At 62.5% G+C, this 20712-nt stretch overlaps 2 protein-coding genes across 7 annotated transcripts in view; both read right to left on the reverse strand.

Moving 5' to 3' along the window:
• Positions 1-142: 142 nt before the first annotated feature.
• ZMIZ2 (zinc finger MIZ-type containing 2) lies at positions 143-6976 on the reverse strand. Of its 3 annotated transcripts, none has more exons than XM_042801579.1 (19): positions 6741-6975; positions 5820-5944; positions 5599-5713; positions 5276-5478; positions 4988-5180; positions 4629-4883; positions 4369-4542; positions 4214-4279; positions 3966-4137; positions 3108-3252; positions 2753-2963; positions 2556-2661; positions 2153-2310; positions 1992-2059; positions 1830-1898; positions 1482-1726; positions 1213-1388; positions 881-1099; positions 143-732 (listed from the first exon to the last, which is right to left on the reverse strand). In XM_042801579.1, exons 2-19 carry the CDS (start codon positions 5867-5869, stop codon positions 625-627), a joined length of 2733 nt encoding a protein of 910 aa, XP_042657513.1. In that variant the 5' UTR covers positions 5870-5944; positions 6741-6975; the 3' UTR covers positions 143-624. The 3 variants fall into 3 exon arrangements, with proteins under 3 accessions (XP_042657513.1, XP_042657514.1, XP_042657515.1); XM_042801580.1 differs by lacking the exon at positions 6741-6975 and adding an exon at positions 6215-6565; XM_042801581.1 differs by lacking the exon at positions 4369-4542 and having other exon boundaries at positions 6741-6976.
• A 950-nt stretch (positions 6977-7926) lies between these two features.
• The window catches only part of OGDH (oxoglutarate dehydrogenase), a 35000-nt gene continuing 22214 nt past the window's right edge, over positions 7927-20712 (reverse strand). For all 4 annotated transcript variants that reach the window (XM_042801453.1, XM_042801451.1, XM_042801454.1 and 1 more), the window contains 19 exons: positions 19557-19672; positions 18203-18357; positions 17621-17767; positions 17043-17133; positions 15901-16080; positions 14662-14790; positions 13897-14076; positions 13380-13532; positions 12574-12676; positions 12245-12373; positions 11210-11360; positions 10987-11114; positions 10724-10902; positions 10496-10567; positions 9896-10018; positions 9266-9338; positions 8490-8653; positions 8252-8406; positions 7927-8149 (listed from right to left, as the gene is read on the reverse strand). In XM_042801453.1, coding sequence (XP_042657387.1) covers positions 8029-8149; positions 8252-8406; positions 8490-8653; positions 9266-9338; positions 9896-10018; positions 10496-10567; positions 10724-10902; positions 10987-11114; positions 11210-11360; positions 12245-12373; positions 12574-12676; positions 13380-13532; positions 13897-14076; positions 14662-14790; positions 15901-16080; positions 17043-17133; positions 17621-17767; positions 18203-18357; positions 19557-19672 — 2549 coding nt within the window. In that variant the 3' untranslated portion in view covers positions 7927-8028. The remainder of the gene's footprint in view (positions 8150-8251; positions 8407-8489; positions 8654-9265; positions 9339-9895; positions 10019-10495; positions 10568-10723; positions 10903-10986; positions 11115-11209; positions 11361-12244; positions 12374-12573; positions 12677-13379; positions 13533-13896; positions 14077-14661; positions 14791-15900; positions 16081-17042; positions 17134-17620; positions 17768-18202; positions 18358-19556; positions 19673-20712) is intronic.

The following is a 20712-nucleotide window of genomic DNA, read 5'->3' on the forward strand; positions in this document are numbered from 1 at the left end:
TCGTCCCCCCCCCGGGACCCCCAGCCAAGGGGGTGTTGGGGGGGGGGGGGGGGTGGCCGTGGGGCCGGTCCCTCAGCACGGTGACAAAGGACCGATGGAGACACGCGGGGGGGGTGGGCACTGCCCATTGACACGCGTGAGCCCCGCCGAAACGAAATCCTTTAATAGCCATCGATATGGAGACGGTACAGGGAGCTCGACAGCGGTGGGTGGGGGCCGTGGGGCAGTTGGTGGGCTGAGCCCCCCCCACCCTGCACCCCCTGGGCCGGGCACATATGTTACAAGGGGAAGCAGCGTATGCACATTTACACATGGGGGGGGCACGGGCCAGCCCCACAGCGATGCACTTGCCTTTAAATACGTGGTGGGAGGTATTGGGGGGGGGGGGGGGGGGAGGTGGGAAGGGGCAGTAGTGTTTCTACACTATGTACAGCCTTGTGCTTCTGGGGGGGGGGGGGGGGGGGGGGGCCGAGCCCATCCGTCTGTCCGTCCCATAGCGTCCTGTCAGGGGAAGCCCCCCTCGCTGGGGGCAGATCCCGGCTGTGCCGCAGGTAGGGGTCCCGCCAGTGCTGCCCCCTCCCTCCCTGACCCCGTCGGGGGGGGTTCAGTGAGGGCAAGGATGGCTCAGTTGTTCTCGAAGAGGGAGAGGAGGTCGTCGTTGCTGCTGCTGGGGAGGTCGGGTGGGCCCAGGTAGGAGAGCAGCTCGTCGGGGTTCGTCAGCTCAGGCAGGAGCTGGGGGTGGCAGCATGTGACAACCAGTCGTCCCACCCCGTCCCCCAGTTCCTTCCCACCCACTATATGGCAGCCAGGGGTCCCAAACCAGAGGCAGGACCCCCTCGCTGCCCCCCCCCCCCCCCCCCCTCCATCCCAGGGTACTCACATCGAGAGCAGGCTCTGAGCCATCTCCTGTGCCAGCCATGCCGGACGCTGGGGGGAAGGCGAGGTCAGCGGCGTGCACCGGGCCGGCGGGGCCCAGGGGGGGCCGTGCTGGCACGTTCCGGTGGTGCAGAGGCTGTGCGGGCTGGCTGCCCGGGGCAGGGTTGTGCAGCCCCGGTTGCATCGGGGGGTGGGACGGCTCCATCCGCCCCGGCGGGGGCAGCTGGCGGAGGAGAGTGGGGTGGTGAGACCCCCCCTCCACCGGGACCCCCCCTGGTCCCCCCACTGGGAGACGGGGGGGCTGGGGAGGAGCCCTCCACCCGCAGCCCAGCTGACCTGTGCCGGGAGAGGGGCTGCGGGGGGCTTCTCGGGGGCCAGGAGGCCAACAGGGATGTCAGACTGGTAGGAGATGGGGGGGGGTCCCGGCACAAAGTCACTCAGTGTTGGCGTGCCAGGGGCGCCAGGGGGGGGGAACGGCTCTGGGAAGCCCCCGGGTCCTGGAAAGCTGGAACCTGTGGGAGGAAAGGAGGCGACGGTGGGGGGTGGGGGGAAGGACAGGGACACACAACAGGGATGGGGCCCATTCCCATGGGTCCCCCCCGTACCTGAGGCACCGTAGTCAGCAGCGGCACCCGCCGGTGGTGGTGGCAGTGCTGGGAAGGGAGCAGAGCCGGGCCCCAGGGCCGCGATCATCTCCATGATATTGGGCAGCACCATGTGCGTGGGACTGAGAGTCCGGCACCGCTTCAGCGCCGGCCCCTCCGGCTCCTCCTTGATGTGAACATCAGGTTTGACCGGGACGGGTTTCCAGCTGCAGGTCGGGTCGATGGTGATCTCCTCATGCTCTGAGCTGGGGGTGGCAGGACAGTGGGGGAGGCTCTGGTTGATGGGGGTCAACTGCACAGCCCCCCTGGGGGTGGCATGGTGCTGGCCACAGAGTGGGGGACACTTACTTCTGGATGTAGATCAGGATGCCCAGCATGTACTGGTCCACCTCCAGCCCCTCCAGCAGCGCTGTCTTACTGCAGGGAGAGAGAGACAGGGTGAGGGTGGGGAAAACCCGCCAGAGGCAGGGAAACAGGGGCATGGCCCCCCTGCGGGGGGACCCTACTCACTTGCAGACAGGACACCGCCACGTGCCCCGCTCGCAATTGAGCTGCAGGTAGGACTCCAGGTCGAAGCACTGCAGGGGAGAGCGGTGGCTGAGCTGGGGAGGGGGGGTGCTGGGCATGGGGCAGGGGACACCCTGAAGCCCCACCACCACCACCACCCCTACCTGTATGTGCCGGCAGTCGTGGCCCCTGGCCGGGAGCTGGATCCTCCGGAAGGTGATGGGGCACTTGAGGGACACCTTGATGGCCGTCTGCTCCACGCCGTCCTCACCATTGGGCCCCGGGGTCCCTGGGATGGTCCCGCTGCTGAAGTTGCGCTTGACTGGGGGGGGGTAGGAGGGGGCCGAGGGGCACCAAGGGTCAGAAACGGGATGCCAAGATGGGAGTGGCACCATGGTGGCATCTGGCTGTGGTGCCCCATCACCCCCATCATGCTGCAGCCCTGACCAGGGCAGGTGTGTGTGTGTGTGTATCCCCCTCTCTCCATGCTGCAGCCCCCGCCCACCCTACCCCCCCCCCGCCTCCCCCAGGGCCCGGTGGGCTGGGGGTGCCGGCCACAGCGCTCACTTTTTGTGATGCAGTGCTCAGCGGGGAGCAGGCGCTTCTTGATGAGACCCTGCAGCACTGAGCGCACCGAAGGCCGGTGCACCAGCTGCAGGACGAAGAGGTGGGACTGCGGAGAGATGGGAGAGGCTGAGCCACGGCCCCAGCCACTCCCCCACCTCCCCCCCCCCCTCAGCCCCAGGACCCCCTCGGTGACTCACACAGCAGCAAGCGGTGACAGTGATCTGGATGGTGTTCCGGCCGGGCTGGCAGACGTGCTTCAGGTAGAGCGGCTTGTGGGAGGTCTTGTTGTCACCACGCTCGATGGTGAGTGGCGTGGCGTTGACGCTCACCTGCACAGAGGCTGGCCAGTTGGTGTTCATCTGCCGGTCCTCGTGGTGGTAGCACTTGAACTGCAGCTCCAGGTCAGGCCTGGCAGGGTGGACAGGGGTGTGGGCAGGGGGTGTGGGCAGGGGCCGTGCCCGCAATGTGAACCGCCGTGCCGGGGAGCACCGCATTGTGCCACACTGAGTAGCCCCCCCCCCCCCCCCCCCCAACCCCTCCGCCACACCCCACCTCATCATGAGGGTCTTGTAGACGGAGTCACGCAGCTGGAAGACGTGGTTGCTGACGGCCAGGTTGTGCTGCAGGCGGAAGGGCTCCAGCACCACGCCGTCCCGCACCGGGAAGGTCAGCCGCAGCTCCTCCCCGGGGGCCGGCCCTGCCAGGGACGCTGTCAGCAGAGACCCCCCCCAGCCACACCCTGGCTAGCCCCACTCTCTAGCTAGGAAGCCCCACCCTTCAGAGGTCCCTCCCACCCCAGGAACCCCCATCCCTGTGCTCTCCCCACTATAGACAGCCCTACCCCTACTTAGGAAGCTCCTCCTACTCATAGGCCCCACCCTCAAAGCAGAGGTCCCTCCCACCCCATGCAGGAAGCCCCTCCCACTCAGAGGCCCCATCTATGCCATAAGCCCCTCCCACTCAGGGAGGCCCCACCCCTCTTCAAGAAGCCCCTCCCACCAGACAGCCACACCCTACCCGTGCAGGTAGCCCCGCCCACTCCAGGAGGCCCCACCCTTACGCCAGAAGCCCCTCCCACCGATGCTTGAAGCCCCTCACACTAAGCCCCCACCCTTCTCACCAGCCCCATTCATAGTCCCGCCCCCTTCACCGAAATTCCGTCCCACTGCCCTCTCATTGGGCAGCACCTGCAAGGCCACACCCCCCCCGCAAACCCCTGGCAGTAGCCACGCCCCCTGTGCTGAAGCCCCTCCTTTTTCCTTAGAGTCCTCCCCACAGCACCTTATCCTTAAAGGGGCAATGGCCACTTGATTCCAGCAGTGGGGCCCATGCTGGGGTCAGGGGTGGGGGGTACCTCGACGATGTGCCACCCATCCCGGCTGCCTCCCCACCCCTGCCAGGGGCACCTACCCGAGGGGGACTGGTGCAGGGAGGTGACACTGGGCTTCATGTCCGGCAGGAAAGGTGACTTGACATCCTGACCCGGGGACACATAGGTGGGGATGCCGCTGCCCGGCGTCATGGGCGGTGTGGGGTTCCCGGCCAGCGGCGAGCTGGGGTACCCCGGCAGCGACCGGCTCGGCTGCGGAAGCAGCGCACACCCTCAGCACCCAGCTGGGCAGGCGCTGCCTCCCACCCCACCCGGTGCCGGGACTCACCCCGGTGACAGCCGCCTGGCTGTAGGTGCCGAAGCTGGTGCTCTGCCCGTTGAACTGGTCAGCCGGCTGCAGGAAGAAGATCCCCAAGGGCTGGCACCAGGGGATGGCAGACACCCGAACCCCCCATCCCGTGTCTGCTGTCCCCCCTGTGGTACCTTGTAATAGGGTCCGGCGTTGCCCGAGGCAGAGAGGTACTGGCCCATACCTTGCTGCAGCCTGTGGCCAGGGTAGGAGGGGGACGGAGCGGAGGGCTGGGGGGTGCTGGGGGTATACTGGGCACCAGCCGCAGCGTACTGCCCGCCCTGGAGGTACTGCTGCGCCGGGTACCCCTGCAGGGCCGCGGGGGTCAGCGCCAGCGGGATGGGGGGGCGGGTCCCAGCACGCCACAGCCCCTCCGCCCGGTGTGAACGCTCACCTCATTGGAGTATGCCCGCTTGAGGCCCTGGCGGGGGAGCTGCTGACCTGGGGGGGGACCGGGGTAGGCGTGCTGGGGCATCCGCTGCCCGCCGTACAGGGGGCTGGTGCCGGGTGCCCGCGCGGGGCTCATGCTGACAGGGGAGATGCCGGAGGGAGCCATGACGCCTGCCATGCCAGCCGGGCTCATGCCAGTGGGGCCGCGGGGTCCAGCATGGGGCAGGAACTGGCTGCTGAAGGGCTGCCCTGCGCCCATCTGCAGCAGGGAGAGAAGGGGGGGGGGGGTGTGGGGGGTGTGGGTGTCACGGTGGGGTGGGGGTGGCCACTGGATCCCCAGCTCTGCCGCGGCCGGGCTCTTACCGCGCCGTACTGGCTCAGCTCCTGGCTCTGCTTCTCCTGCAGCGCCGCCACTGTTGCCGTGGCCGTGGCCGTGGCCGTGGCGGCAGCGGCGGCCACGGCGGCAGCGGCGGCTGCCTGGGTGAAGTCAGCGGGGGGCCGGCTGGCATGCGAAGGGAGCCCCATTCCGCCGGGGCCGCCAGGGCTGCCAGCGTAGCTGGGGGGCAGAGAGGCAGGGAAGGGGGGTGTGGTGGACCCACAGTGGGGTGAAGCCGGGACAAGGGGTTGGGGGGGACGCAGGGCCGGCCTTACCTGGTGGCGAAGCCCGGCCCGCCCGGGTAGGCGCTGCGGCCATAGACACCTGGCTGCACGTAGCCCTTCCCGGGAGCCCCCTCAGCAAAGGGCTGCTGTGGCAGGAACGGCGGCGAGCTCATGCCCGAGCCAGTGCCAGCCATGCCAGGCAGCAGCGGGGTGCTGGAGCTGCTCCCCCCAGGGCCCATGGGGCTGCCGAAAACCTGGGGGTACCAGGGACAGGGGTGGGTCAGGCAGAGGGCAGCTGTGCCCGTTTGCAAGGACACACACACACACGGATGTTCCCGGCGAGGGGGGGGACACAACGAGGATGCTGTGGGTACCTGGCTCTGGGAGGTGTTGCTGACACCCCAGACGGTGGTTACCACGGAGAGGGATCCTGCCGGCTGATTGGTGCTTGGTTGCCAAGGAACAGCCTCATATGCAAATGAACCATCACTAGAAAGAAAAACAAATTAATTAAGATGAAGGACAGAAAGACAGAGGCCACTGGCCAGGGCAGCTGCGGGTGCAGCCCCAGGGTGCTGGGGGTGCTGGCACTCACCCGTGGGGCGTGGGTGGCAGGGAGGGTTTCATGGGGTTCATGGAGTTCATCGGCGGCGGGCGGGCGCAGGCTGGGTCTTCCGAGGCCGTGGCAGGCGCTGCGGGACGGCGTCACCGTCACCGGGGCTGTGGGAAGCAGCGGGTGAGGGGACAGCCGTCCCCGGGGGGGGGGGGCCAAGGGACCAGGGATCCCGGCGGGGCCGCAGCTGGGGAGGGGGCAGGCCTGGAGCCTGTAGGGGCCCCCCCGGGCCGCTGGCACCGGGACTGGGCATCCTGCCCGTGCCTGGCTCAGGGCACCGGCCAGCATGCGCCCACCCCCACCCCCCCCAGCCCTGCCGCGGGGGTGTCCGTGGTCCCCCGGGGAGCCCCCCCCCCCCCCCCCCGGTGCCAGCCTACCTCGGCTTCCCCCAAAAATCCCCGCGGGCGCAGACACCATTCCCCCCTCCAGCGCCGCGGTTGCCGTGGGCTTTCCCCCCCACGCCTGCGGGTGGAGGGAGTGGTGGGGACTTTCCGGGGCGAGACCCGGGCGCGGGGGACCACGACGCCCTTTCCCCCCCACCACCCTCGGCAGCGCCACTCGGGGTATTTCCAGCCCGGCCCAGCAGCCGGGGCCGGGGGGAGGCGGACACGCGTGGGGTCACCCCGGCGCTTTCCGTTCCCTCCGGGCCCCGCGGGAGGGCGCGGGGGCCGCTCCGGGAGATGCCACCGCGGGGCCACCAGCGCCGGTTCCCTCCCCCCTCCCCCGGCAGTGACAGTCCCCCCCTTCCCCGGCCGCGGGCCCGGCGGTACCGCGGGGACAGGCCCCGGGGCCCCCCCCCATTGCCATGGCAACCACCCCCCCCCGCCGGGCACTGCGCGGAGCCATTTTCAGCCGCGGCGAGAGGCTGCGCGCAGGGATCCGCCCGGCGCTGCCCGCACTCACCGTCGCGAACGGCCCAAAATGGCCCTGGTGGAGCCGGGCGCGCGCGGCTGCGCGGAAGCTGCGCGGGATTTTCAGCCCGCGCGCGGCCCCGGCTCCATAGCGGCGGCGGCGGCGGCGCGGGGGGGGGGGGGGGGGGGGGGGGCGGGGCGGGGCGCGCGGGGGCGGGGCGGGGCGCGCGAGGCCGAGCCGAACGGAACCGGGCCAAGCTCGCGCAGCCGCCGCCGCCGCCGCGCACAATGGGGCCGCGAGCTCATCAGTATGCACGGGCCGCCCCGCCCCGCCAGGCGCGGCCAGCCGAGCACCGAGCGGAAGAGCGGTGTAAAGGGCTGTGCGGGGGGGGGGGGGTGGGGGTGGGTGTCGTGCGCGTGACCACCCGTGTGTGAGCAGGTGTGACACAGCGTGTGCGGGGAGGGGGGGGGGGATGCGACACGCGCGCGTGGCGGCGTGACAGTGGCCTGTGACAGCGGGGGCGGGACCCGCGTGCGTGACGCTGCGTGAGCGGGGTGTCCGCAGGGCCCCCACCCCCCACCGTGTGTGAGCGTTTGCGCGACCGCACCCCGCCGGGAGAAGCTGCACACGCGTGTGCAAACACCCGTGGATATGGGGGGGGGGGGGGGAAGGGGGACGCGGCGCACACCCTCCCGCCCCCCCCCCCCGGCCCACAGCCGAAGGAGGACGCGGGTGGGGCCGGGAGGACTCGGTGTTTATTTGGGAAGCCGAAAGCAAAGCCCTGGCCGGGACCCTCCCGCCGGGACGCGGCGCCCAGCACCGGCCGAGCGGCCGCGGGGGCTCGGGGCTGAGCATGACGGTGCTCCCCGGGAACAGACGAACTGCCCCACCCGTGTTCTGGAAGCTGCGGGGGGGGCGGGAGAGGCAACAGCACCAAACCTGCCTGAGCCCTGCGAGGGGGAGCGGCCACGCCATCTCCCACCCCCCAAGAGGGGCTGCAGGGGCAAGCGCGACGCCAGACTGGAAGGGACTGAGAGGAACTGGACCCGTCACACCAGCCACCCCCAGAGACTCGCCCTGGGGACCAGCCCCTCCTGGGGGGATGGGGGCAGTGAGGGTCTCACCCGATTTGGGGGGGCGGGGGGTGGGGGGGGTGGGGCGCAACTCACATCCCCTTGCCTGACTTGCACAGACGCTGGCCCCGGCACCAGCCACACAAGGACTCCAGGCGCCAGCGTGGGGTTTTACAAGGTCTGTAGTTAAGGAAGGAGGGAGGGGAGGCGACAGACAGACGGACAGACAGACGGACGGGAGCATGCTGCTGCCGCCGGGCTGGCGCTTAGGCCAGGTCCTTGAAGGCGTCGAGGTTGAAGGCCGTCTCGAGGAGCCGCTGCAGTTCCGTCAGGTGGGTTTTCTTGTTGCCAGTGGCGGGAGCAGCCGCCGGTTCCCGCCCTGCGTACCTGAGTGAGGTGGAGAAGGTGGGAGGGGGGTGAGGGGGGGACTCGGCCCCGCCCGGACCCCTCCCCAGCATCACGGGCACCCCACCCCTGCCCAGTTCCTACCAGACGGGCTTGGCACGGTTGATGGTGGTGCGGAGCCGGGGTTTGACGTAGTCGTAGTAGCCCTGGTTCTTGTGCTCCTCCTGGCACCACACCAGCTCAGCAGCCGGGTATTTCTGGGCTTCCCGCTGGAGGAGGTCGAAGGGGAACGGGGAGAGCTGCGGGGGGGGACACGGACCAGCGTCACGGGGGTCACAGCACCCCCGGCTCCCAGGCTCGGAGGCAGCCGGACCCCACTCACCTGCTCCACCCTGGTGATGGCCACGTCGGCCTCCATCTGCCGGGCCTTGCGCTCGCGGGTCAGGTCGTAGTAGACCTTGCCGGTGCAGAACAGCACCCGCTTCACCTGCTCAGGGCTCTGGGCTGCGGGGCCGCCGTCGGGGATGACACGGAGGAAGTGAGTGCCTGCCAAGAGAGGGGACAGCACCATCAGCCGCAGCAGCCCGGGGCACCGCGCTGGCAGCTGCCTGCACCCACATCCAGTGCCAGCCCCTCCTGAGACTCCAGCCTGGGCTCCAGCAAACCAGAGAGGCAGAGCCAGACCAGCTGGTACTGGGTCCAGCTCCCACTACAAACCATCGGGGTCCTGTGACACTCGGGACTGTCAAACCCTGGCCACACCACTCCGGCAGGAAGGGGCTGCCAGTGGAGGAAGCGCCACAGCAAACCCTGGAAAGCCGAGCCACGTCTCTCTCGGATGCCAGACCTGGCACAGACAAGGGGTGGCTCCAATTTTTTGGCTGCAGCTGGCAGAGCCCGGCCACAGTGGGGGCGAGCATGCCGCCTCAGTGCCAGAGGGGAGCAGGGCAGGAGGAAGGCAGCCCACATGCCATGCTGGCACAGAGCTCCCTGCACGGGCCGTCTGCGATGCCAGTAGCGTCAGCCTCGCTCGGCCGCTCTCCAACATGGGGAGGCTGCTGCCAGGTGGATTTTACCCGAGGTGGCTGGCTCCTGCCCTTCACCCTTCATCCCACAGAGCGGCACGGTGGGAAGCGGACACCTCCATGCTGCTCGTACCTGGCAGCATGTCATCGAAGCTGGAGCGGGCTTCAGGGTGGCGCAGCAGCGACTTTGGAGTGAAGATTATCAGCTGAAGGGGGGAAGAGGCAGAGCAAAGTAGTCAGCCTCACCACAAACACCTCCCCTGCAAGCAAAGGCCGGAGCACTGATCTGCCCGTCCCGCCTGCCCTCCCCTGCCTGAGCACAGCAGCAGCTACAAGAGATTTGCTCCTCGCTTGGCTGCCGTGCTCTGCCAGACGGGGCACGGATTTCTGACAGCACCAGCTTTCCTCCGGTGAAGAGGCTGGGGTGATGCCGGGGACCTGCCTGTCCCACAGCCAGCGCTGAAGGCAAGCAGCTGGACCGGGTTATTTACCGATGCCCACCAGCCCTGACGTGTTTCTCCCTCGCCGTGGAGTGCAAGAATGGGTTGCAGCCACCCCAGCCTGGACGAGCTGGCCGGCAGCATGCCATGTGCCGAGCCAGCCCCAAGCACCAAGAAGTCCTTGGCCCAGACAGAGGCAAACTGCCCATGTTTGCTGCCAAGGTGCAAGAACAAGTGCACTCCAGGTCCCATCCCCAGGCTGGGCAGGGACGGGGGCTACCCTGCCCCGGCACCAAGCTGGCTGTGGAGCTGCTGGCACTGACCGGTTTGCGGAAGGGCAGGAGAATCTGGCGCCGGAGGACATGGAAGAAGTTGGCTGGAGTGGAGCAGTTCACGACAATCCAGTTGCAGTCGTAAAGCTGGCGCACATCGAAGTCGTCCAGTTTCTGCCTCAGCGGTTGAGGGGATTTCAAGAAACGTAAGGTGCCTCTTGACCTCACCACTCCAGCAGTGGGGAGAAGAGCAGCACCCAGTCCTCCCTCCCTCCCTCCTTTCGCCCTCACAGAGCTCATGAAGACACAAAGAGACCTGGGAGAGGCTGTGGGTCTGTGACCCCCACCTTGGGGCAGGCATAGGGGCGGCCAGCAGCCCTCATCCCACGCCAATTTCAGGGTCCCCTCTGCCCCGGTGCAGCAGCCTCAGGGGCAGTGGAGGTGCAGCCCCTTTCCCCAACCCCTCCCAGCTGCAGTGCAAGCCCAGGGTGTCCCACACCTCCTGCTATCGAATTTGCAACACCCACCCTGACTGTAGAGCTGCACCGAGCCCACCCAGGTGTGGCTCCCTCCCCCCCTCCCCATTTCAAGGCGGCAGCCGGATCCAGGACACAGCAAGGCCGGGCTGAGCTCAGCGCAGCTGCCACTCACGGGGAAGACATCAGGATCGTCGTTACACATCTGCAAGAATCGCTCCGGGCGGGCGGAGGAGTGCTCAGGACCCTGCCAGGACCAAGCAGGGGGGAGAGTGAACGGAGGGGCAACGCTGGCACGAGAAGCTGATGCAGGGCACTGCCAGCCTGCTGCCCTCGGCTCTGCTTCTGGTGCAGACCATGCAACAGGCACCCCTGGGTGCCTGCGAGCTGGGGAGGTCCTTACCATGCCCTCCATGCCGTGGGGAAGCAGCAGCACGATGCCATTCTGCCTGACCCACTTGGCCTGCCCAGGACAGATGAACTGGTCGATTATGCACTGAGCGGTGTTGTGGAAGTCCCCAAATTGGGCTTCCCAAAGCACCAGGGCGTTAGGGCTGGCCATGGCAAAGCCTAGCTCGAATCCTGAGGAATGGGAGAGAAGCGAGGGAGTTATCTTCCCAGAGTGGCCTCACCCCCCGGGCAGCAAGCACAGACCTCCTCACGCACCGAGGACACCGTACTCCGACAGAGAGCTGTTGCAGACGGTGTAAGGAGCCTGATTGGGCCAGAGGTGGTTCATGGGGATACAGGTCCTCTTGTCCACATTCTGATCATGCAGGACGTGGTGGCGATGGCTGGAAGACGGGAAAGCGTTACCCCACTGTTACCCTTCAGATCCCTTCTGGAAAGGCTGGAATCGCCTTTACAGCCACCAAAAGCATGGCCTTACCTGAACGTCCCCCTCTCAACATCCTGGCCACTCAGGCGGATGTGGATGCCCTCTTTGAGCAGGGAGCCAAATGCCATGTACTCTGCCAGGGCCCAGTCCACCGTCCGGTTCTTCACCATCTCCCCGCGGGTTTTCAGAATACGGCTCAAACCTGCCGGGACAGAAGCCGGTTCGTAGCCAGCGGCAGGAGAGAGCTCCAGCAACACTGTGTTTGTTCCACAACCTGCCCACAGACTGACAGATTGCCAACGCCCAGGGGCAGAGGAACGGATCCACCTCTGCCAGCGGGATGAACCACGGACAAGGAATCAGGACTGCAGTGAAGGATCAGCTCCGAAGAAGAACATCCCTTAACCACAGCTCCCTTGTGAACTAATTCTTATAGACTCACAGAAGGGTTTGGGTTGGAAGGAACCTTCAAAGGGCATCTAGTCCAACCCCTTGCCATAAGCAGGGACATCTTTCACTAGATCACATTGCTCAAATGAACACTTCCAATGATGGGGCATCCACAGCTTCTCTGGACAACCTGTTCCAGTGTCTCGTGACCCTCACCATGAAACATCTCGTCCTTATGTCCAATCTAAACCTGCCCTCTTCTATTTTAAAACTGTTGCCTCTTGCCCTGTCATTACAGGCCCTGGTGAAGTCTCTCTGTCTTTCTCATAGGCCCCTTTTATATACTAAAAGGCCACAGGAAGGTCTCCCTGGAGCCTTCTCTTCTCCAGGTGGAACACCACTAACTCTCTCAAACTCTCTCCATAGCAGAGGTGTTCCAGCCCTCTGATAATTTTCATGAGCTCGCTCTGAAAGGTCCACACCCTTCTTGCACTGGGGACCCCAGAGCTGGATGCAGTGCTCCAGGTGGGGTCTCAGGAGAACAGAGTAGGGGGGCAGGATCCCCTCCTTCAACCTGCTGGCCACACATATCAAAGCTCTGTAACAGATCTCATCCTCCCAGGCCACATTCCAGCCCAGTCCCACATCTTCTCTGGAACAAACGCTCAGTCAGGCATAGTTTCCACAAGGTCCTACCTCCATGGATAGTGAAATCCTCCACCGGCACCGAGCTGGCCACTTGACCAATGTGTGTCAAGTCCTCTTCGTTCAGGCCGGTGGAAGGGCAGGTCATGCTCCGGGGCTGGCCGTCGAGAGTGAAAAAACCTGCAGGAGGAGGAGCAGTCCACTGTGCTGTGGGAGCCATGCCGAGCTCTGTGTGAAGAGCTCAGCTCACAGACACCCTCAAGCAACAGTGGGGATGCCAGGAGCAGAGAGCACCACCCCACCTCTAGAAAATAGCTGCCACAGCTCTAGAGAAGCCAGATTTTTTGCTAGGAACCTCCAAAACATTGCTAGCAACTTACCAGGCCAGGGTGAGTCCAGCCAGTGCTTGATGTGCAAGATCTTTTCATCCTTGGATCTTGCATGAGCCTCCTCACAGATCTTATCGTACTTGGCAATTTCCTCCTGAAAGGCAGAACCGGGAGGTGGGAAAACATTAGAGTGGGGTCTCCAAACAAGAGTGCCAAGCCTGGGGGCCTCAGCACAAGCCTGCAAGTGTGCTGGAGGGCTCAGCTGGTCCCCACAGCAGGAGAGCCCGAAGGGCTGCACAGCTCAGCCTTAGAGATCAGAGCTGCTACTGGAGGTCCCTATCCCCCGAGGGACAGCTCTGCTCTCATCCAAACCAACAACTTGTATTCAGCCCTAAAGGTGCTGCAAAGTGCTACCGAGGCAAGGAAGAGCCAGCAGAGCTGCTGCAGTGTTTGCTGCCAGGGTGGCAAAACCAGGGCAGGGGACCTGCCCCAGATACTCCCAGGCCACAGCAAGCTCGAGTGCTGCAGAGCCCATCTCTCCCGTGGGTCCCAGTCACGCTGCAGTGGCCCAGCATCGTGTGGCCTCTGCTGCACTGATCACAGGGCAATCCTTGAACTAGATGTTCCTGTACTGCTCGAGAGCTGGCACAGTCCAAGGACGAACCTCAACTCCTAATCCCACTGCTGCCAGGTCTGCAGTGCTCGCCCAGCCCTAGCGCAGCTCTGCCACCTTTAGGTGACAAGCACAAGCAGAAATGGGCCCTGTCACATCATTCACACCCAGGTCTGAACCAAACAAATAGTCTTCCCCGGAGATGCTGCCTGCAGCTTTCCTCCCAGGCCCCAAGGGACAGTACCTCATACTCCGGCTGATTTACCACCCCCTGGGAAATCAGCAGCTCTGCATATTTCTGCAGCACCGGCTTCTGTTTCCGGATCTGTTTGTACATCAGGGGTTGTGTGAACATGGGTTCATCCATCTCGTTGTGACCGTTGCGTCTGTAACAAACCTGCCGGGAAGAGGAAGAGCCTTTGAAAGCAGCTGCTTGCAAGCCACGGATCCAAAAGCAGTTGGAGGTATCTGGGTCGCTGTGCTAGGAAGGGTCCAAAACAGCCCAGGAGGGACCCAATCATGTCATCCCCAGTGCAGGAGGCGAGGGCAGGCTCCATACAGAGACACTGTTGCCCCTCCATGTGCTATTACAGCCTCATTGCCTTGCTTTACACCACCTCCTCCCTTTCCTCATACCAAAAGGGCCAGACAAGCCCTGAAAAGAAACCTCAGCTTTCAGAAAATACACCCTGAGAGGTATCGGTGAGCACCCACAGCAGAGCCACAGCTTTCGGATAAAGCCTCATTGCCACATTTCTTACCAAATCCACCACCACATCCTTATGGAAGGTGCTTCGCCACTCTGCTGCCACATTGCACACATAGACGACAGCCTCTGGGTCGTCCGCGTTGACGTGGAAAATGGGCGCGTTCACCACGCGGGCGACATCGGTTGGGTATGGGGAGGAGCGGGCCATCCGGGGGTCTGTGGTGAAGCCAATCTGTAGTGGGTGAGAGGGAACAGGACCAGCACAGGGGTAAAGATTTGGAATGTGGCTCTGCTATGCAGCTTCTCCTTTGGACCCTGACATTAAATCTGGCTCCGCATGGGGCAGCTGCGTTTTACGGGCTCAGGAAAGCACCAGGCGAGCGTGCAGGCAACCTCGAGGGCATCTTGGCTGCTGCAGCCGAGTTGGGGTGTGCCACTCACTCGTAGCACACCCTGCCCATCTCCTGCGCCCTGGGCACCGCAGCCCATCCCGGGACCTGCACCTGGGCCATCATCCCACTGTACCCAGGATGGGCTGGTCCCAGTGAAATGTCTCCGGTTTACGCAGGGGCAGAGTGGAGCATCCCTGCGTGATCTCACATGCCAAGCATCATGATGCACCACCTCTGCATCAGGCTGAGCTCAAAAGCTGCTACCGTAGAGCAGCTGGGTGTAAAGAATCCCCTGCTGACCCCAGGATTACGGCTCACGCCGAGAACACTGGCTAGGAAACAGCTACTGCCTGCCACCATCCAGACCTGAGCCTGCAGAGGCTGGTCTGCGAGGGACACCCATGGACACGGGATTTGCTCCTCACCTGGTTGTTCACCACGACGTGGACAGTGCCATGGGTGGTGTAGGAGGGCAGGTCACTCAAGTGGAACGTCTCGTACACGATGCCCTGCCCAGCAAAGGCGGCATCTCCGTGCAGGAGGATGGACATCACCTGGGAGACGCGAAGCCACGGCGGTCAGCAGGGGCTCTGCAGCGATGGCAGACAGGGGCAGCCACCAAGAAAGGGCCCAAGTCTCAGCCCTGTGAGCCTCTGGCATCCCAGAAAGGACACAGAGCAGCTCGTCAACACGTCTGATGCTTTCTCAGAGGATGGGAGTGGAGCCGGCCATGGTTGGCACAACCACCAGGGAGAAGGCTGTGGCCACCAGTTCTCCCCCCGAGCAAGGGTGGCACACCCAGGGTGCCTCGATCGGGCAGCGGGGCGGTACTTGGTGCACACAGGCTGGGAGGCAAGTCCCAGTTCCAAACATGCACATCTCAAAGCAAAGCTTTTTTTTTCACTGGGGGAAGACAAGAAAAATGCCCCTTTCCCCCACACTTTCAACCCAGAAGACCCCTGGGCAGAAGCCAGGCCAGGAGCTCGGTCTGGCTCCAGTGATGTTATTTTGCTGTCGTACCCAGGGGCTGGCTGAGGACACCGCCTGTCAGACAAGGACAGTGTTCCTCTATTTATAGCCAGGCCCCTGGAGTGTAGGAGTAAGGGAAGCACTTTTGATCTTACCCTTCCACTTCTTGGTTATGGAGACAGGTCTGTGATGAATCAGACCACAAATAAACACCCCCCCTGCAGCCCGTTCCCCGCCTGCTCTGCCACCCGGGTGAGGAGAGCTGCCTCCTGCTGCCAGCTCCAGCTGTCCCAGCCCCAGGAATGGTTATCCCTGGTCACACTGGGATCCTTCAGCTTGAGCCTCCTACTGCCAAGCCCCTGAAGCTGTAATGCTCGGGTTGGCTTTTGGGAGCACCCCTCATTTCCCTGCTTTTCAACCAGGGGCTTGGGCATCTGCTGCTCCCCACAGCCTGGCTGAGTGGGTCATTCAGAGATGAAGGAACAGGCAGTGGGAGCCCAGGGTGGGTGAGCCCCCACCATAGTTATCCCCAAAGACAGGGAGGAAGGATGGGGGAGCAAAGTCAGGGTGAGGGCAGGGGAAAGGGCACAGCAAACAAAAGCCAGCTGGCTTTCTTCACTTTCCCACCAGCCTGCCTCCCACCAAACCCCGTCCAGCCTAAGCCACCTCGCTGTGGGCATCTCAGCACCATTTACCTTCTTCCCTTCCGTGTCCCCGCAGTAAAACTGCTCTGCTTTAGTCTTGCCTTGAACAACAGGATCAGCTGCCTCCAGGTGAGAAGGATTTGCCACCAAGGAAAGGGTGATGTTCCTGTCAGTGACGCGGTTAATCCGACGGTGGTACATTCCCAGGTGGTACTTCACATCACCAGAGCCCTGACAGGGGACATGAGAGTCACCCCCAAGGCACATGGGCATGGGAGGAGACCTGAGACAGGGTGGCACTGACCCCAAGGGCTGGAAAAAGGGGGCATTTTCTGGAGGCACTGGCAGAAAGCAGCAGGCACTGCAGGAGCTGACCTGGCACCCAGCAGAACAAAAGCAGCTTACTCCAGGTGCCAAACTGCCAACAAGCCTCAGACATGCATCAAACCCTTCTAGATAAGGTTGCAGGCGCAGGGGGGGAAGAAATTGTGCTGGGTTTGGGAAGGACACTGGAAAACGGGTAACACTCACTCACCCAAGCTCTGCCTGCATTGCAGCAGTACAGCCATCCCTGGCACCACGTGCTATATGCTGCAGTTCCTAGTCAGGGCACCTCGACAGCCCAGGCTGGTGCTTTCTCACCTCAAAACCCCACCTGAAGGGCATGGCAGGATAAAGCCAGCCCAGCCCAGCTTTCCAAAAGCCAAATTATCATTGCTTATGATGTTGGAAGCTTTGGAGCAATGAGAGCATCAGAGCAACAGAGCCTGCAGCACAAAAGATTCAAGCCTTGGGGCTTTTGGAGCTGCTTTAGGGCCCCGTATGGGAACCAGGGGCTGCTGCAAGGCTACAAGCCAGCCTCCGCTCCTGGCTACCTTCCCCTCACCTTGTCGTTCACTGCAAGGCTGCTTTACACCATGGAGAGCCACTGACTGCCCAGCCTGCACTGGAGACACTGGCAGCGGCCAGGGCACACGTCACCCCCAGGACAGGCAAGAACAGCCCAGTACAGGCACCAACACAAAGGCTTCGGTCACATGGGTGTGCGTGCGACGTGGAAATCCTTACAACACTGGTGCCACCAAGTGACACCACAAGTGGTGGCACAATCCAGCTCACGCTGCACGGCCACAGCCTTCAGGGACCACATGGGGACAGGCAACAGCAACCTGCTATAGGCAGAGGAGACTCACCTCATCAGCAGCCTCCAGCTTGGAGTCAAACTGGCAGAAGATCTGCTCCAGCTCTTTCCTGATTACGTTGGCGAGAACATTCAGGCGTCCCCTGCAGAAGCAAGACTGCTGTTGGCAAAGAGCAGCGCCAGCCTGGCATCAAGTGCCAACGGTGACCTGCCGTCCCCTCCTCCACACAGAGGTGGTGCAACAACCCCACACCTCCTGCGGTGGCTGTAGGGTCACCCAAGGAGGGGGTCCTGAGAAGGAAACTGCAGCAGAGCCCTCAGCACAGGGATAAACTGGCTGCTGCTGCACCCCGACAGCTGCCCCAGAGCGGGCAGGCCAAATCCTGCTCTGGGATTCCAGCTCTGCTGCTCCAACCACCACCCTTCTATGGGTGAATTGACAAACGAGCTGAAGCTGAAAATACCACAATGAGCGGAGAGCGGCCAAGGCCTGAGCTCTCCAGCCAAGGTTCACCATCAGCCAAGACCTGTTAGGTGATGGCAGAAACCAGCGTGCCCTCCAGCACCGAACCCCAGCAGCATCCCTCTCCTCCGCACGCCAAGCACTGCCACAGAGAGAGGCAACGTTACCTGTGGGGCATCCCCATGATAACATAATCCACTCCCTTCTCACTCGACTTATCAATAATGGTCTTTAAGGCGGGGATCAGCACTTCACAGCCCTCCAGACCAAAACGCTTCTCCGAAGACCATTTCCGATGGAGGAACTCCTCAAACCTGGAAGGCAAAGGGAGAAAGGAATCAGTGCCAGGGCTACAGCTGAGGGCAGAAAACGGGAGAAAGGATGGGGACTGCATCACGGGAGCAAGAGCACTGAGTGATGCTTAAGCAGGCATCACGCAGCAGCCTGACAGCCCTCCCGGTCACCCTGGTCCCCTCCTGCGGAGCCCAGCCAGCCGCTCCCCCACCCTGACACTGTGATACACTTAAACCTTATTTTTAGACCTTTTCTTTCAGGATCATCCACATTTTCAGGCTCTTTGCCAGCACCTCAGCCTGCCAGCTCACTGGCATCACCCTGCTGATTAAGCCATCCATGACAGATGACGTCAAGATGTGACTCAGGTTGTGACTGTGTCACTCTGATTGGGAGCAAAGCACCCCTAGCAGCGAGGGGAGATAAGGGGAAGGTGAAGACCCCCCCCGGGGTACCTGGTAGAGCGGACCAGCCTGGCTAGAAGCGTGCGTTTCTCTTCGTTGGTGAACTGCATGATGCCTGGGGTCTCAAACTTCTGCCGGATCCACTGGCACTGCTCCAGGTCGTTGATAAACATGAACTCCACCCCAATGTGCTGGCAGTATGCCATCTGCCCCGCAAGGACAAGAAAGGCTGTGAGACAATAGCCAGGACTTTAGCACCACCTCACTCCCCACCCCCTCAGCAAAGACAGGAACATGTGGCATCATATTGGACCACAGTGCCAGGGGCTCTTTCATTCCTCTCTTGAACCTTTCAGCATGACAAAGAGCCCTCCTGCACCAGCAGAGACACAAACCCTCCTGCCTGGCAGCCGCACCACACTGCCTGAACACAGGGAAGCGCTGCCTGTGATGGCAGCCTGGGGGGGACTCGTGAGCAGTGCCCAGAAGCCAGTCCCGTGCCAGCCCTGTTTTGGGAGCCTGGTTTGAGCTGTCTTCCCGGGAGAAGGGACAGCGCAAGGGATGTCCTGGGATCCTGCAGGGCAGTTTGGACCTGCATATGACCCAATATCAAAATGTTTAATTCCCTTTCCCCAAGAGCCCAGAGAGGAGTCCTTTACATCCACCTCAGAGGCAAGATTTTCCCTCTCAGTGGCATCAGCTGTGACCAGCTCCAAAACCCCACTTCATATGGCAGGGAGAGAATCAGCAAAGCCTCCCTCAACAAATAAGGAGCCCATTCTTGCAGCTTATCTAAGATGTTGACGCAGCTTTGCATCTCCCAAGGTCAACCTGTCTCAGCAGAGACCATCTGAGCAAGCCTGCAGCTCCCCTGGAGCCATCTGTGCTATCAGACCAGGCAGAGCAGGGTATGAAATTTGGCAGGAAAGGGGAACGGGCTGCAAGAGTTGGAATCCCCAGCCCCAGGCTGGAGCTGCTCCTGCACCAAGATCCTCCAAGGGGCCACCACGCAGGGCAGCAGCACTACTGCAGCACCTGGAGGGGGGCATTGCCTCCTGCCAGCCCACTCCTGTGCTCTCCCAGCACCTCCCTGCTTTAAACAGGAAAACATAGCTGGAGAGGTTTCCAAAAATGCAATATTTAGTTGCTTGGCATTTGCCCCACCTTGGGTAGACCAAACACGTTGCCCCAGTGCAGCACGAAGCTGGAGGTGAACAGAGATGAGCAAGTAAACATGGGGCAGCTGCTATGAGTGGGGTAAATGTCAAGGAGCAGCTCCCAATCTGAAAAACTTAAAATCTGCAGGTTGGCCCAGGCTGTGGGCAGCAGCAGGGCCCAAGACCTTCAAAAAGCAACTGGTCTGCCCCTATCCCGGGCTACAAACAGGACTCCCTACCCTCCTTACCTCCAGCCGACGGATGATTTCCCGGAGCGGAAGAGCCGACTCATTTCCACCGATGAAAGTTGTCGTGGGCAGGTGGAAGACCTTGTCGAGGTCAGATTCATCCAGCCCGTAAAAGCCTGCAGGATTTTTCATGGGTGGGACAAGCGAAAGCAAGAGAGAGAAGGAAGGAGGGGGGATGGGGGCACACCGTCACGCAGGGACCGGGTGCGTTTGGGAGAGGGGGGAAGGGACAAAAAAAAAAAGCAGCATAAAACCAAAAATAAGCATGAAGGAGGTTTATATGGATAAAAACCAAGCCGTAATTAAACAAAAAGACATTAAGCACAGAACAACAAGGTTATTATGAAAGGTAACAAAGGACATGAAACACAAAGCAGTATATATACGCATATAAATTGGCAATCAAAATCCAGGGTGAGAGTCAGGAAGTTTGTAGCCCCAAGAACACAAAAAATACCACAAATTATAACAAAGGAGAGAGAAAATAAACAGGAATTGAAGAGCACCAAGCACAACGGAGGTGTTGCCACATAGTGGGAATTAAAAATGAAGAGTCAATGTGGAAAAGGAAACAGTTAAAACAGACAAACCCCAAAGAGCGAGAAAGAGAAGCAAGAGAGAGACAGCAGCATCAGGGCTCTGCGATGGACTCTCCTGAATAGCTCAGCCCAGGAGCAGGGCAGCCAGCCAGCCCCTCAGGGGTTGTGCTGCCCAGAGACCCCCTCGCCCCAATTAACAGCCTTTTAATTAGGGGTTTAGCCCAGCTCTGCTCAGCAAACTCCCCTCCTTTTTGGTGCTGGCACCCTGTGGTTTGTAGGCAGCTCCTACTTACAGCACGTGGGGCTGTGGGGAGCTGGGCTGTGTCTTGGAGAAGGTGCTGAGCAGGGCTCAGGGCCAAACATCGCGTTTTATTGCTGCAGATGAGCCCTGCAGCTGTTACAGCATCGGCAGGTCCCTGCCAGGGCCTGCAGCAGCTCCACCGTACCCCAAAGCCATTGGAGGTGTCTTAGCGCCTGCTGAAGCTCATGGTTTTCTTTGGGGAAACTGAGGCACAGAGGAGGATGAACTGATGCAGCAAGGCAGAAGCAGAGCCAGGAAAGGGACTGGGGAGTGCCAAGACCCTTTTGAGGCAGGAGATTGGCTGGAAGGAGGGTGG

Source organism: Tyto alba, unplaced genomic scaffold (assembly GCF_018691265.1).
Source record: "Tyto alba isolate M040663 unplaced genomic scaffold, T.alba_DEE_v4.0 Super-Scaffold_34, whole genome shotgun sequence".
In the NCBI taxonomy this organism is placed as follows: Eukaryota; Metazoa; Chordata; class Aves; order Strigiformes; family Tytonidae; genus Tyto; species Tyto alba.